This window comes from Euprymna scolopes, chromosome 11 (genome assembly GCF_053919585.1).
Source record: "Euprymna scolopes isolate OS-2025 chromosome 11, ASM5391958v1, whole genome shotgun sequence".
Lineage (NCBI taxonomy): Eukaryota > Metazoa > Mollusca > Cephalopoda > Sepiida > Sepiolidae > Euprymna > Euprymna scolopes.
The window spans coordinates 61166539-61184231 of NC_136492.1; the positions used below are offsets into that span (position 1 = coordinate 61166539).

Consider the following 17693-nt stretch of genomic DNA (forward strand, 5'->3'; position numbering starts at 1 on the left):
GTTTTGTCCGAATGAAATGAAACTTTGGTCATAACTAGTTTATTATATTCAAAACATCACATCAAAGCACTAGGGTCTTTGGCCTTTTTTTCTCCGTTGACTGTAAAATGCTCAGAAAAACAATTGAATGTCCTGTTTTTTTTGTTTTTTATTTGGGGGGGGGGTCACCCTGTGTGTGTGTGTAATATATATATATATATATATATATATATATCCAGGCTTTAGATATGCAAAAGTAGGAACTACTGAAGTCAATGAGGTTGTTAGTGCTCAATAACAAGAGTAAAATATTTATTATTTATTTGAAGGTAAACAGTTACATTTGGTTACATTATATATCATACACACTGAATTCGTTGAAAAGTATCAAACAAAGATACAAACAAATGACATCTATTAAAAAAAAAAAAAAAAAAATGCAGTGCATCATTTCAGCACTAGCACGAGTAAACTTGCGGTGGAGCTTTGATTTTGGGGTCCTGGTTTCGAATACCATTAGATTCCATGTTGATGAATCGTAAACTACACAAACGTGCCTGTGGATGATTAATTTTAAAAATACGTATGTTGCTTCTTCGGTGCTAATGCACTTACTGATCCGCGCTATTTTTTTAAATCGTATTTCCAAGTTAAATTAAAGTTTTGTTTTTTTTATTATTATTCAATTGTAAGATTAAAGTTCAGAATAGGTACAAAACACCCTCCCCATGTTAAGAATGGCTTTTTAAACAATAACATTATTATTTCAGCACGGATCAATAAGTGCACTAGTACCGTTGCTTCTCATCTCGAGCATCATATTAATGAAGAGGAAATTATTACCAACTAGCATCAAGGTAAAAATGCCCTTTTGTATGAAAGGGTTGATTTCACTCTAAAATAAAGCAAACAAAAACAAATGAACAACATAAGCACCAATTGGAATGCATACATGGTGAACGAACCCACAACATAAGTGGATTATTATTTTCACTTATGTTTTTCAATTTTGTAATTTAGTTCTTAATTTATGGTTATCAACAGATTTATTTATTTTTTTTTTACCAAGAAAAAAAAAAAGATTTTAGAAACAAGTTAGTTTAGCCAAAAATATTACAAAATTAATTGGCTTAAAATATATAGAAAGCTTAAAAACGAAACAAAAAGAGTAGATGTTCCCAATGAATTAATTTTGAGGAAGTTAAAAAAAAGAAAATGGAAAAAAAAAAAAGTAAATAAATAAAAGATTATGTTAGGAAGGTTGCCAGGCAACAGATTGTTGCTTTAGCCTCAGCTGAAGAGAAAACAGGAAGTAAATGTCTGTCACATGCCGACCCCCCCCCCACTCCCAGTTTTCTCACCACTTCCCAGGAAGAAAAATATAAAAATATAAAAAGAAAAACCATCATCATCATCATCATCATCATCATCATCATCATCATCATCATCATCATCATCATCATCATCCAAAAAAGGTAGAGGAGTGACCGCAGTGGTAGTGGGAAAAGAGAGGCACATTTACAAATTATTAGTGAGAAAGCTAAAGGGGAAAGGATGTTTGCTGATGAAACAAGTGGAGGTTATTTTTAGATATCTCAGACGCAATTTTAGTTAAATAAATAAAATAAAAAATAAATAAAATATCTTTCAAAGCTAGGGTTTAAGTGTCGTATCTGCTGAGTATTTATCCCCCATGATGAGAAAATGAGACAAGGATCAGAAAAAGTGAAAGTGAAGAGCCAGCACCGCAGAAGAGAAAGCACTTTGGCAGGCAAAAAGTACCTGGGCAGCCCGGTAGAGACGCCTCAGACGATTAGCAATAAACTAACTCATTCTCAAAAAGAGAAGATAAAGGGTGAACCTCCTAGAACTGCATAGGACCAGCAATATACCTCAGTCAACAGGGAAAAAGACTATATCAGAAATGGCTTAGATTTGATTTTGGTGGGGAGGTCAGATGAGAAATCCTTCTTGACTGAATCAATTAAAATTTTTGTCCCAATCCAGTATGATCTTTCTTGTGAATCTGGATTTTCTTCCCATTAAAATTCCATATTGTGCTTAACTTTGCCCTCATTGGAAGGCTGGTAACTAGAGACATCCTTTTCATACTGGCCTTCGAACTAGGATCAAAGTGTAATACCTGTTAGATCTCCTAGATGGGGGAGGGGACATCCTTCATCGGTCATCCAGAGAGTGGAGTATTTTGTGAAGCTGGAGTTCCACATTAAAATAATTTACAAAATCGTGCTTCCTCATTTATAAGGGAGAGTGACGACATGATTATAAGGATATTTTCAATCTTACCCTTTTTCGAGGAACTAGATAACAAAATTTTTTTAAATGACCTTGTGTCTATTAAATTCAGTCTTAGGTCATACGTCCAGGCATTACCTCCTACTTTTCAGAGGAGAAATAAGTTAATTGCTTATCACCTGAAATGCTACCAGTAATGAGAAAGTGCAAAAGCTACAAGTATTTCCCCCCCCCCCCCAATCCAGAGTTTCCATTTTTGGGGAACTGGATTTTCTCTACATTAAAAAAACAACCTTGTGTCTAATTTTGGCCACATGTGTAGAAAAGTAGATAAGCACATATACAAAAAAAAATTATATTCAGTTTCATCTCTGCTGGCATCTCCCAAATAAATGACGGTAATACTGAAGGGTTGAAAACTTTTGCAAATTATAGGAGGACTTACAAAACGTGCTGGCCAATCACTCACATTTAAGAATAAAAAGATATTCTAAGTATTAAAACCCTGCAAATATTTTTTTGACTAAAAACTATCACAAAAAAAAAAAAAAAAAAAAAAAAAATACATTAAACAAAATGAACATTAAATAAAAAATAAACATTTAATATTGCCAACATTTTTTTTTTATCTCTATATAAAATTAGGTACGTTTATGTTTATATATTTGTATGTTAAATTTGGTTTATAGCTATTAGAAACCATTCAAACACTTTAATTTCTTTTTAAGATTCGTTAAGCTTTAAATTTCAGACATTTTCTAGAATGAAACTCGTAATCAATTTTTTTTTTTTATCAAATTGAAAGAAGATTCAATAAGATTTAATATTATATCTTCATTTTAATTTTAATAAGGGAACATAAAATGATACAAAACTATTGTTCATTTTACTCGTTTGCATAGTAAGTTACGTGGTGTTGCATAACAAGTTTAAATACGGCATAATCACATTGACACACCGGTTCCCGCCAGGTCACCGAAGTTAAGCAATGTTAGGCCTGATCATTACTAAAATGGGTGACCAATTTGAGAAGTTCAGGTGCTGTATGTAGGAGGACGTCAACACCTCCCTGCAAAAAGTTGCAAAAACCTAACGCCGTCATCTCCCCTAACGGGGATATACATGTGACTGGGAACCGCTTGTGAATTTCATAATCCCATAAAACTGCCTCCTTCGGAGGAAGCTGGTTAAACCCTGAATAGGATTGGTACTGACTGCACACACACAAGTTTGAGGACATATTTGAAAAGAAAATTTACTAAAAATCAGTGTCTGAACAAGACAGAAACAGTAAATAAATTAAAGCACAGAGAGAGAGACAGAGACAAACAGACAGAGTATAAAAACTTAGAATAACAGCTGACTACAATATGCTTGTCTTCAAGTAAGTTCTTGATGAGCCGTTCCGGCGTTCGACTTGTTAACAAATTTACCGAATTTCCATTACTAACGATTACTATATTGTCCAATTTCTACTGCACACTCTTTAACCCTTGTCCTCGAGTGGCCTCTTGGCCTTGATAAGTGAGGATGCCTATGTAAAATAAAAAATAAGTAAAAAAAAATAACAAAATTACTATTCTTAACGTTATTCGTCAGTCATGTATATTTCACAGACACAAAAATATTAGCATTTACTAAGGGGGATAACTCTAACTACACTTAAATTTCTTTTTCTATCTAACAGCTCCATTTACATGTAAATGTTATAAAGGATTATTTATCTATCTATATATAAGTGACCTTGTGTGTGTGTGTGTGTGTGTGTGTGTGTGTGTGTGTGTGTGTGTGAGAGAGAAAGGAACGGTCTACCAAACTACTCTGCCAATTTTTGGTCTACAAACTAGAAACTGGATATATGTGGGGTGGGGGGCTGAACCTGTGGAACAAATTCGATTTGGCTTTTAGTAGTAAAAATTAGCTGTTAAGAGGTCAAAATTGAAATAAATTGAAACTTGGTAGGCATAAGTCGACCAAACAGGTTATTTCTATGTATGCGCAAATATACATTTATATCTTTAACAATGTTATTTTTTAAAAGTTTTATGTATGTATGAACTTGGATTAGATGGTAAGAAATAAGGCTACAGGTTTTGATTTCAATTTTAGCTGATGGGATAAGTTTTTTTTCTAACTTGAAATCCATACAACTTTTTTTCAACTTTGGAAATCAATATATTGGGTACAATATAATAATCAACAGAGAATTGACTCCATAATAAATACGAATTCTGCATAAATTAAAATATATTTAAGCATATATTACGACCAAGCAACACTGGACGGTCTGCTAGTTAATGTGTATTTAATGGGGATTAAAAAAAAAAAATACTTTATGATAAATGACCTAATTTCTATATTAATAAAATTAGGTGAGTACTTTTTGTGTATATTTCTCGTGTCAACCTAACTTTGATAATGATACATTTAATTAATAACTTTTTGTATGTACTCATTATTTATTTGAAAAAAAAAAAAAAAAAAAAGTTAATAGTATAAATTGAAACAAAACTTAAAAACCTTATTACATAAATTATGAAATTAGATTCACTACTATATATTTTGGTTTCTTTACAAACAAATCAGCCGTTGTAATCTTGTTACTAGTTGGAAAAAAAAAAAAAAAAAAAAAAAGAAAAAAGTTTTTGACCCTAAATAATTTAAAAGTAATTTTAAGGCATTTAAACTACTTAACAGAAAGTTATTTCCGGTTCTCAATTTTTATTTTTTTAGCAAATTCTCATGTACTAAAAGATTGAAAGTTTTGGAAGTTGTTTGCATCAAATGATCTTATATAGAAATTTTGTTTGTTGTTCAGTCACATTTTTTTTTTACATGAAAATTGCAGAATTGGTCTCATTTTGAAATATTAGAAATGTTAAATACTTTAGAAATGGAAAATATTGCATCAACAATGTCTCCGTTCAGTCTCAAGAAACAATGGATACCCACTTTAAGGGTAGCTATGCGTGTAATTGTGAGGCAAGGGTTGCACAATCCCTAACCTCACCTTTCCTAAGCAGAGTCCAGGGGCAAGAAGTTGAGGATAACCGAAAACAATGCCGAGATAAGAGGAGAGCACATACAGCACCTGGAATTCCCAAATGGTCACCTATTTAAGTACTGACCAGTCTCAATGTTGCTTAACTTTGGTGATCTAACAGGAACTAGCATCTCAATGTGATTATGCCATGCATTAGCACTAAATAATAAATTCCTAACAAATAAAGCAAATGCCATGACTGGGAATCCAAATCAAAACTTTGATCTTCGGTTTTAAGTTCTACCAACTGAATTAAATTTTTAATACAAAAAAAAAAAAAAATTGTTAAAAAAAAAAAAAATTGTTAAAAAAAAAAAAAATTGTTAAAAAAAAAAAAAATTGTTAAAAAAAAAAAAAAATTGTTAAAAAAAAAAAAAAATTGTTAAAAAAAAAAAAAAAATTGTTAAAAAAAAAAAAAAATTGTTAAAAAAAAAAAAAAATTGTTAAAAAAAAAAAAAAATTGTTAAAAAAAAAAAAAAAATTATTTAAAACTCTTTATAATAAAGTATTTATCATCATATGTCTATTATTACACACAAAGATATGCTGTACGTATATTTGTCTATCATTACAATGATAATGGCTAATTATATTCACCATTGTCTATAATTAAATAATACTTTGCAATATGTATTTCACCTTCAATAATACTATTACAAATGTTCCTTAAGTTTTTTTGTTTTTTTTTTATGAAAAGTGGATTTAAGGCCATTCAACTTTAGACTATTTCATACTGTCTATATGAAAAAGTTTATAGATGCAGTTTCAAACTGAAAGAAACGATCACCTCAATTGTTCTTTGTCAAAAATTTGGTATCGATGGGATTACAGAGGATTTATATGCTTAGCATCCCAGGTGATTCAGCCATATACAATGTGCAACCTCTTGTATTAACTCCATAACCCGTCTGGATATCCCAGGCATGAGAGCGCATGGTAGGCCGAAGAAGACTTTGTTCAAGTGCATAAGAAATGATAACCACATGAAACCCAACTAATGTCGGCCTTTTGGATCATACCACATGGAGAGCAGGCACGAGATGCTATCTATTGTTAGGCGCACTGGAGTCCAGGACACTTGTAGCATCCCAAACGAAGAAAACATTAGATGTGGAATTTAATTTCTTAATGGTAGATGTGTACTAATACTCATTAGAAATAAAGTATATGTATGTGAAAATATATACGAAATCTAACAAAATATACACAAAAAAAAAAAATGTCTACAAATATTAAAGTCACTTAGAATTAGGATTTTTGTTAAAACCTAACTCATTCTGATCAAAAACAAGTGACTGAAATATTTTTGTGTCTGATTAGCTCACTCGCAAATCTTCAGCATAATTACACAGAAATGATCAGATGAATAGGTAATGTGGAGTTAGATCAGACCTGGCATATAAGCTCTGATATTCAAAAGCTTTATGAACTTCTAACGATCCTTTGGAAACATTGGTTTGACCATGTCGAAAGGGAGTGACTTTTGCATAAGAAAATGCATAAACCGTGAGGTGAAACGCTGAAGGAAAGTTGAATGATCCAATAAAACTTGGATTCAAACTATTAACAAGGATCTTAGGGGGGAAAATTGGAATGGATCTAAAACTAAAGACAATTAAGTCTAAAGACTGATATTGCAGAATGTCAGAAAACGTCAGACTACTGACCAAAGGAAGTAAGGCATAAAATGGATGATAATACTTCTTTTAGTATTCTTTAATTATTTATCATACTTTAAGTACGACATAAATATTTGGTTATTCCCCCTTTATTATTTCACTCGCCAAAATTGACATTTTCTTGTGTTTATAACCAGTCAGATCATTTCATGACAAGCTGAGGCCACAATTGTCAATTTTGATATTAATTTTACAGCAAAAACTAATATATATATAAAAAAATTTGAATGTAAAAATTGAAAAATCCAAAGTTAAAATATAAAATCTGAGTTTTTAAAAAAGTAGTGAAATCCTTGTATTAATTTTTTTTTTAATTTATATTTTTTAAATAAAATATTTACTGAATCACTTTCTAAAAAAAAAAAAAATAAATAAAAACAAAAAATAAAAACATTCTTTAACTATTTTCCCAAACTATATTAATTCGATAAAATCGATTTGACTTTTACTAAGTAAAACTTAGCAAAAATTAATTTCTCTTAGATCCAAGGGAGGTAACTGTGGAAGTAAGAAAAATACAGTTCAGATGCATAACATAGCAGAGTAGTGGTTATTAGCATGTTTTCTTTTTATAGATATGTCTAGTTATTTTCATAGAATTATTTCACTTATCTATGTTGCATTTAATTAACTACTTTTTAGTCATGTATACTTAAGGCCATCATCGAGTATTAGATTTATTTCATTTGTGTCATATTTTACTAAATGTCCATTAGAATCATCATTTATGAAAACATTTTATATTTGTTTTGACAGAAATTTGTCTCATTGATGAAAAAAGAAAATATAAACAAATTTTACATAATGATGATGGAAAATGTTAAATGCAAATAGAAATAAGAAAAACTGTCATAAATATAATATAAGCCCCTCCCCTTCACAATGCTTCGATTGGTATCACATAAAATGGGTGTGAAGCATCAAGAACAAAAAGATTAAGATTAGACCTGGCATATAAGCTCTGATATTCAAATGTCAGCGAAAATATTCAAAAGCTTTATGAACTTCTAACGATCCTTCGGCAACATTGGTTTGGCCATGTCAAAAGGAGTGACTTTTGCATAAGAAAATGCATAAACCGGGAGGTGAAAAGCTGAAAGAAAATATTTTTCTCCTAAAATTCAAGGCACCATCCAAACCTTCATTAAAAGGAGTACCAGAATCTTGAGGCACTAAAATTTCAGAGAAAACTTATCAAGAAACCAATAGCAAATACAATTGCAATTGTTAGAAAGTGGAGAATACTGGAAATCTAGAGACTTGTCACTTAGATTCCAGGGAACACCACTCGTTTTTACCAGCTAGCAAGAATTGGTAAAGATTTGTATGAGAATCTCATATGGCCGTATTTTTTGCCTATACATTAACTTTGAAAAATATACATGGAAGTATTTCCGTTTTTAATTACTCTTAAATATTTATTGAAATTAAAATAAAAATAAGGGAATTAAATTAATTTAAAAACATTTTTTTTAACCTTCCATCTGGGCAATACCATACAAATAAAGCTGATTAATAATATTTATAATAATATACTATTTGCTGATAATACGATAACATCTCACACTAAAGAAAGACTTCAAGGACTCATGGACAGGTTTTCCAATGCTTGCAAAGAATTCAGCTTCATCAGCTTGAAGAAAATCCAAGTCATGAGCCAAACAACCCCATCACATCATCAATATAAATGGGCAGTGCTTAGACGTAGTCCATCAATTCCAATATCTCGGTTCTACATCCTCAGACAACATATCACTATGTAGAACTCAATCAGCGCGTCGGAAAGGCGTCCACCACTCTAACAAAGTTGACAATTCAGATGTGGGAAAATAAACATCTCACCATCTCCACAAAAGTGAACATTGGCATAACCTGTATTATCAGCACTCTTATTATATGGCAGTGAAGCATAGACATCTTGCAGTCACCAAGAACGGAAACTGAACACATTTTACATGAGTAGTCTGAGAAAAATTCTTAGAATTTCTTAGAAAGACAAAGTTGCAAACAATACTGTGCTTGTAGAAGCTGGTATTCCCTCCCTGTTCACCCTCTTTCACCAAAAATGCCTACGCTGGATAGGCCATGTGCACCACATAAACAATGAGCAGATCCGAAAAAACATTCTCTATGGTAAACTCACTACTGGCAAAAGGAAAATTGGTCATCCTCACCTCCACTATGTTGCCATGTGTAAATGCGACATGAAACCATGTGATATTGACCATACCAGCTGAGAGCCCAAAGTTAAAGTCCGCAACATCAGGAGAAAAATGGCAACCAAAGTCTTGGTCACTGGGGAAAAGTGACATTGTAAAATGGGTGAAGACCAAAAGACTATTCAAGAAAGCCAATCAACATGACACCCCTGATCTTAACCTGCGATATCTGCAACTGACAATGTAGATCAAAGACTTATTCAGCAACAGAAAAGACAGCGTTCAACCACAACCTCTGTAGGTGCAACCCCATAATCTTCTAGACTGACGGATGCCTACAATAATTATATATGATAATTACGCAATGATACTTATTATATAATATAATAATTATACAATAAATATGATATAACAATATAAAAATTATATAATAATTATTATAAAAATATAATTAATTAGTTGCTGTCTGGGAGTTTAATTCTCGTAGTTTCAACTAATTTTAGTCATCTAGAGAGAAACCAAAATGGGTAATATGTTTGATCACATTATTAGAAAGCATTAATGTTGAACAGAAAATAAAATTTGCATTGAAGGAAGCTGCATCACATCATTCAACTCCAATCACACATCTATATGGTACCATAAGTGATGAAGACATTGATGTTCATGCCTCCAGAATACAAAAACATATCTTATAAACTAATTCTGTTGGGAGATGGTTTTAATTAGCCATAGAGCCCCTCCCCAATCTTTTGATAGGGACATGCAACCAAGTGGATACCCTTCATCAGACACCAGCTATACTCTGAAAATCTAGTTTCTCTGAAGCTCTGATGTTTAGCAAATGACTTGCTGAACGGCCACAAAATTATTAACCATCTAGCCAACAACAAAAACAACAACCATGAGCACCTTTTTGATATCCATGTGTCTAACGCAAATGAACATGATTACCAAGTCTGAACGCAGCACAGCTCTAAGGACTTTTGGAAAGATTTCTTTACACTCAGAATTGCTGAAACCTGCATCTGCTGTCGGCTTTCGAGGTGTTGCATCCTTTAAAAACATTTGCTGAAATTTGTCAAAACTATATCTGATGTTCCCCCTCTCTCCATATGGGCATAGATGTATTTTTTTAAGATGTAGTGCTCTGTACTTTAATATATATAACATCACTTTTCCCTTGTCTAGTGGATTGGGTGTTTTTGAATATTTCACAAACTCACCCTCCAATTCTTACAGTTCGATTGGGTCTCCAATTTCTACTGTTTTATAGTCTTAATAATTTTCTTCTAAAATTTTCCTGCGATTTAAGACATTCTGCAAAGAGGATGAATACGCCGCATAACTGTACCAGCATAACAGATTTGTCTTGAAGATAACCTTCATGCTTGGGAAATGTAGTGATTTCAGCAAATCCTCCAATCTAATGTGTTGTGTTTGGTCATTCATATTAGAATATATGTATAAAAAATTAGTTTTTATTATTTGGCAGAATTCTTCAAAACTGGTGAACATACCAGTTTCGAGAATTCTGCCGAATAATAAAAACTAATTGTAAACTTTTTTTTTTTTTTTTAGCTTTGTTCTTACTATTATTTATCGTAAGCTCTATCATTAGTGAATGTATCAAGCTTTTTAATTTGGTTGGAATTAAGATATAAATAGCAATATTTATATTTGTTTTTGAGTTTGTTTTTTGCCTTGATTAGTAAACTCCTCCAAGTTTTCTGCGTATATATATATATATATATATATATACACACACACAAAAACACACTGGACTGAAGTCTTACAAAAGACGATTATATAATGGCATTCTATTCAGAATTCAAATCTTATCGGTTCTATAGTTTTTACAAATTAATAGCTATGGAAAAGTATAAACTCGCAATTTCTCAGCTATAAAAGTAACTTTTGTTCATATAGTCTTATACAATAAATTTTTGCAGTAGATATTGTTTCAGCATTAAAATAAATTCCTAAAGCGTTGATGTGCTGTAAAGCAGATATCAAATTAAATCAATTTTACTATATCATCAATAAAATTTTGCTCAGCTATTTTTGATTTTCATACATAAAGTAATTATCTTTGACAAGTCATGGCTAGCTCTGTACCTACAAGGTATAGCACCAGAGTTGTAGTGAACATTTTAGCAAAGGATTCCAAATATGCAATCCAAATAACTGCAGAGATCTTTTTACTGAAACAATCCATCGGGATACTTCGACCTTTCTATCAAAAAAGGTTACGGAAAATGTTATAGCTTGAATATTCTGCTCATATTTAATGTCACAGAAATAAGACTCGATTGGTTCAATTACTTTTTTTATTACACAAAAATGCTGACAAAATGTTAGCATAAGCACATATACAAGATATACACATGGTCCCAGCCACACTTGAATGGCTACTGGTGGAGTGAATTTAAAGTTAAGCGAAGAGGGAAACAATAAATTCTTCCACATATCTTCCATTCTTAGGAAACAATCCCCCTTTTATTTTTGGGAAGGGGGAAATTACGTTTCCATTTATAGCTTTGTTCTTTTCCTTTTTCATTTGAATTGCTGAAGTTTCTACAAAATAATGGGGTTAACCAAGAGACATATTGAAATCAAGAAGCAGTTTCATGACCAAAGAGAGCTTTGATACTGCATGATTGCAGAACTATGTCATTCACACATGGAATGACTACTTGAATGATGCCATCCAAGAATCCAGAACATCTTCCACATGGAATGAAAGAAGGACTGGGTGAACCTCAACTGAGCAAGAGTGAAGATTGGAAGAACAACCAGGCCAGCAACTCCTACATGTGGAGCACCGGCAAAAAAAAAAAAAAAAAAAAAAAAAAAAACTGCCCTTGTAACCGCTCAGATTTGATAGACTATAACCATGATGCCTAACAATGGATTGAGTATTAGAATGATAATATATTATGGTTAGGTTAGTCTGTTGCTGGCTTTGGTAATTATACAATGAATCAAAAGGCAATGCATTTTTATAAAGCATTTCTGCGTGAAACTCTCAAATAGCTTTCTCAATAGTAGAGTCCATTTAGTTTTAAGTAGGGGTGAGGAAGATTCAAAAATAGTCAATTTTTCTATACAACATCCTTCCTTTTAGGAAACTTATGGTGATCCATGCTATTGCATCATTATGTAGAGTCTTAGCCATATGAATAGGGATAATGGTGGTAACAGACAGTTGCTATGATTGAAGTCAGAAATAGTTTCAGACAACATTACTTCTGTACATTACAGACTTTTGTTAACTAACTCCTCGTCTTATTTCTTTTTGGTCTTTTAAGGCTACAAGAGAAAAAAAAAAATTCCTCTTTTTAGAGGGTAAAAAAGAAATAAACAAAATACATTACTCTTGGTAATAGTGTCCTTACCTCTGATATGCTGGACTTGGTCTCCAACTCTGACTGCAAATATTTCTCCTAGTTGAATGTGCACAAGGACCACATGCTGAGGATTTGGAGGTGAATGAGTGCCACCACTGCTGGCATTGTTGGCATTGCCAACACCACAGCTACTGCCACTGTTATTGAGGGGAGGTGTGCCACTGGGCGAGGCTGTGGTGCTTGATGTGATGGTTGCAGCAGCTCCAGTAGCTGGAGAGGAGGTCCGTGCAGTTGGAGAACTCCCATCACTACTCCCACCATGATTCGGGATAGCACTTGACGCTACAGTACCATCGGAAGAAGCTTGGTCATTCGTATTATTATCAGTGGCAGTAGTAGGATTAGTAGTTATAGCAGCAGTAGTAGTTGTAGTATTGTTATTTGTTGTAGAAATGGCAGCGGTTGTAGATGTATTATTAATGTTTGTGTTATCATTGGAAGTGTTTTCTGTATTATCTGTTGGGCTTGCTGTCACTTTATCTACCGTGGTGACTTTAGATGGTTTTGTTTCTGCTGTGCGGCCTCCTGCATCTGAAGGAATTTGGCTGAGGACTATAGATGTGCCGCTTGCAGCAGACTCTGTAGTATCAAGTACGGTCATTTGTTGTCCAACCATTGTGGTCGTAGGTGTATCATCTGTCTCTGAACTGATCGTGTTAACAACCATCGTATTGATCACAGAGTCGACCACCTGGGCACTGGGTGGAGTGGTGGATACGTTTTCATTGGTTAACGATACGGTGCGAGATGAGTCGGAAAGAGAGTTCATAGGTACATCATCACTCACACAAGTGACCACTGTTTCTGGATCTATGATTGCTGTGGTGGCACCAGGTATTACCTCGGAACTAGGGTTTCTGATAGACTCTTGGTCCAGTAATTCAGAAGATAGACCTGACGTCTTGGGCAGAGTGGCATTTGATACCTCAGTGTCATTGCCCTTAGTCAGAAGGTTCAGTTCTTTTTCAGCTTCATTGGTGTCTTGTGACATTCTGTTATGAGTGGAGGTTTTCAGGTTTGGACTTGATCTGTCATTTCCTTTTACGGGCAACTCTTTCTCCTCTGCAGACTGAAGACTGTCATCGTAAGAAACTTTCGGCTCCTTAATTTCGGACATTTTAATAACTGCTCCAAGCAGGAACTATAACAGATATCATTTCAATAGGTTCCTATAAAAAGATTAAAAATACAAATTATTAGATCTTGAAAAAAAAAAAAAAAAAAAAAAATACTGAGGAAAGTTTATTTTTTATTTTGTATCAAAAGTATATTTGTAGATTAGATTTTCACTTTTAGATTTGCATATTAGCCCACAAAAGTGGCCTGACATAACATGTCTACTGGAGAGAAACTTCAATGTCTACTAGAAACTATCATCGAGTGTCTAAGGTCTCTCTGTACAACCTGGCATGAGGATACTTTCCCTAATAGTAAACTTTGACCAATACTCCACCTGACTAGATGAATTCTTGTCCTAGAATCTAGTAAGACCCAAAAGAAAGTATTACCCATTTAAATGATCAATATATATATATATATATATATATATATATATATGAGAGAGAGAGAGAGAGAGCGCTTGAATGCATACTAACGACTTTCTTTGAGTGTCTAAGATCCCTTCATACAAACTTTGTCAGAACAATCTGGCATGAGGATACTTTTCCTGACTAAATATTCAAAATAACATAGTATTCATAACCAAAATAAGATCGCTTCAGTACTATGGCTAATCTTCACTGACTTTTACAATGAATGGTGCACCTTCTCCAAATGTGTTACTTCAAGTAGCAACACGAAGCTCGGTACTCCACCAAACTACGTAGATGAATTTTTGTCCAAGAATCCAGTAAGACCAAAAAGAAGGATATACTATGACATTAAAATAGTCAAGGGGGGGGGGGATATGTTCTTAACTTCTTTACTAACTCAGTGTTTGAGAGATAAAGAAATTTAATGGAATATTCAAAATCTATGTATCCCATATAGAGATCAAGTGTTAGGCCCAGAAAGGGGACCTTTTGATTTCTGAAAACTTCAACTAAATGAAAATGAGACAAGAATTAAAAGGACAGAACGTTCCATCAGCCATAACCTGGTAGAAGTCTTTTTCTTTTTTTTTTTTTTTTTTTTTTTTTTACTTTATTCTTAGCATCACCTGTAGTGAAGATTGAACCTTCAATCTTAAGACTCATTTCAAACTGATTAACTTTATCAATCATGCCAAATGTCTATGGTTCAATCCTTACAACAGGCAATGTTAACTAAGAATAAAATATCAAAATTTACTTAAGACTTTTACTCAATCTGATAGACAATTCACTCCCTTGGATAAAAAAAATGCGAGTTCAGTTAAAAAAAAAAAAAAAAAAAAAAAAAAAAAAATCACCACTTAATGACAAAGACTTTTTTTTTTTTTTTTTGGACATTTTCCATCGCTTTAACGGTATTGTTTTGAAAAAATTTGAAAAACACTTGCTTCAAGTAACACTGATTGAGAACCTTGCAAAATACAATCACCTCAAAAAACACGATCGCGAAGAATCTTGCAAGAGAAGATAGACTTGAGTCTTGAAAAACAATCGTAGGTCTTCTTTATCAAAAGGTTATAAATAATACATAATAAATTATTACTTTTTTGTGGGCAAGAGGAGGGGGAGAGAGGCTTCCACCGGGCAACGTCAGTTAACGGGTCCTGCTTGTGCATAATAAATTATTACTAGTTGAAGATCAAAACTCGTGAGGTTAAGAGTCAGACTTGTGTTTCAAACGTTTAGGAATTTGAGTTTGAGCAATATATGTAGCATTTGAGCTACAGACCCCACAAGTCGTCATGCAACAATTATGCAATTCTAAAACACGAGTATGAATTGAAACTGAAACGATGCTATACATATGTTATTTCTATCACACAGCATCAATTATTGTTTTGTTACACCCTGAAACAAATTAGTTTCTTCGCTTTGAAATAACGTCTTTTTAGCATGAGAATAGTCTCCAAGTTAAATTACTGCATAAATAAGTAAAATTACTTTGTCATTGTTCAATTGTCTTTCCTTAGCATATTTTGTCATTTATAATTAAAAATAAATAAACTGTCATTTCAGCAGATGTGTGAGAGAGCAGCAAAATCCTAGTAGGATTGTGCTTTTTAATACGGGTAAGTGTTTAAATATAAAACATGATTTTTTTTTTGTGTGTGTGTGTTAATATAAAGGGCAACATATTTGCAATAAACATGATTAAAGTTTCATAAATGCCTGTTGTCCTCACTTGAGATTTTTACGTTCAGTATTGCCACCATTACATTCTCCAGCCTTCTTCAAATGTTTTGTCAGAACTCACTTTCATTTAATCAACTAGAATAGAATGCTTTCATTCCACATTTCATGCCTTCTATACTATATATAAAGTAAAATAGTCTGCATGTGCATCCCAACATCGGTTAAACAGTTGATCTAGGAGCCAAACTAACCAGATTTGGAATTAGCACCTTTGATCCAATGTTCTTATCGATCTCAGAATTATTCTAATCTTTATTTTTTAACTCGCTATTCAAAATTGAAAGGTACATGAAAATAACATCAGAAACGAATTTTCCGACATTTTCAGATTTCTCAAGGATGCTTTGGCTGTTTTCAGGTCTAGCTGCATAATGCACAGAAGAACAGGTTTCTAGCCTACAGTTTGTACGGAGTTCAACCCTCTTCAAACACTGATGGTCTTAGTCAATAGGTTCAGCCATGCTGACCTAACCAGTGCAACAACATGTTAACTATATCTTTGTTTTATTGTTTCCCTCCTTCAAGTATTAATGAGATTTTTTATATTATTACCCCATAAAAGCTTTTAGCTGTTTTTGTTTCCCATTCTTTTTTTTTTTTTATTTTTTTAATTCCTTTATTGACTTATAATAGTTCATTTACCTTTTTGTAGTGTAAAGTAACTATAAAAAAGAAACTAGTCAAGTAAAAGATGGTATTTTATTTAATTATCAAAACACTTCTGGGAATGTGTAAATACTAAAGGTCTGCCCATTAAACAAATAACAACCTACAATAGCAAAAGGAAAAGAAAAACCACTTGAGAAAACAGATTTTTTTTTTTTTTTTTTTGGTGAGCTTGTTCCATGCATTTACAAATCGCCAAATATGCTTCTCATCTGAACACACCAGTGTCTAAAAGAGAAGAACAGTCATAAAATTCTAAAAAACCAAGGCATTTTAAGAAAATCTATTCGATAAAATTAAGTCCAGATTTTCAAAGCCAGACCCAGATAGCATTTAAGCTGACAAAATCAAACTTTGTCAATTTGTATTATTATAATTGAACCCTCTCATTGGCAGTATAATAACATTATTAACTGAAAATTACGTTTCTGAATTTTTTAGATTAAGATTGGTTATTTATATTTGGATTCATCGGATTACTGTTCTAATCAGGAGTTATTTTCACACTTCGGTTGATGAAACTTCTGACTTTCAGGTGTATCTGAGTGAGGAATTTGGATGGAATTTCAAACAGAACCCTTATTTACTTTATGGGGGTAGCATGCTCTTGTTCTGTCAGCCATGACTGGATAGAGGTCCTAAATAATTCACAACACAGGTACGTCCAAGGATGGAATATTGTCACATCTAGGCAGGAGCTGCTAGGAATATCTTATCCTGTCTTGACAGAGTTCAAAATAGACTTTGTAGCTTAGTGGGGGACGCCCTTTTCTCTTCCCTGCAACATCTTTCCACAGAAGAGATGTTGCAAGCCTGTCTCGGTTTTATTATTTTAATGGCAAGTGCTCGTCTGAGCTCCAATCTATGGTCCTCACTAACCCCCCCTCCCCGCCAAACTTTCACAAGAAACACTTGTCTAACTGAAAATACTATCAATAATTCCCCGCCCCTCTTTATCTGTGCCTAAATCTAAACAGATTCCGTAAGCCTCTTTCTTAAAACTACACACCTGTGGAACTCTTCCATTTATTTGCTTTCCTGCTGACTACAATATGGTTGCTTTCAAGTCCAACATAAACAAGTTCTTGATGAGCCGTTCCCCTTAAGTAATCCAATTTACCAAATTTACACTTCTAACGATTAATATGGTAGTGTCCTTTTGACCACTGTACATTCTTTAACCCGTATCCTTGAGTGGCCTCTGGGCCTTCATAAGT

The 17693-nt window shown here is 33.0% G+C and overlaps 1 protein-coding gene across 11 annotated transcripts in view; it reads right to left on the reverse strand.

Moving 5' to 3' along the window:
• LOC145287875 (fibronectin type-III domain-containing protein 3a-like) overlaps positions 1 to 17693 on the reverse strand; it is a 791938-nt gene that overhangs the window by 542216 nt on the left and 232029 nt on the right. For all 11 annotated transcript variants that reach the window (XM_080135773.1, XM_080135781.1, XM_080135779.1 and 8 more), the window contains exon 3: positions 12515 to 13695. In XM_080135773.1, the coding sequence (XP_079991899.1) occupies positions 12515 to 13643 (1129 nt within the window). In that variant the 5' untranslated portion in view covers positions 13644 to 13695. The remainder of the gene's footprint in view (positions 1 to 12514; positions 13696 to 17693) is intronic.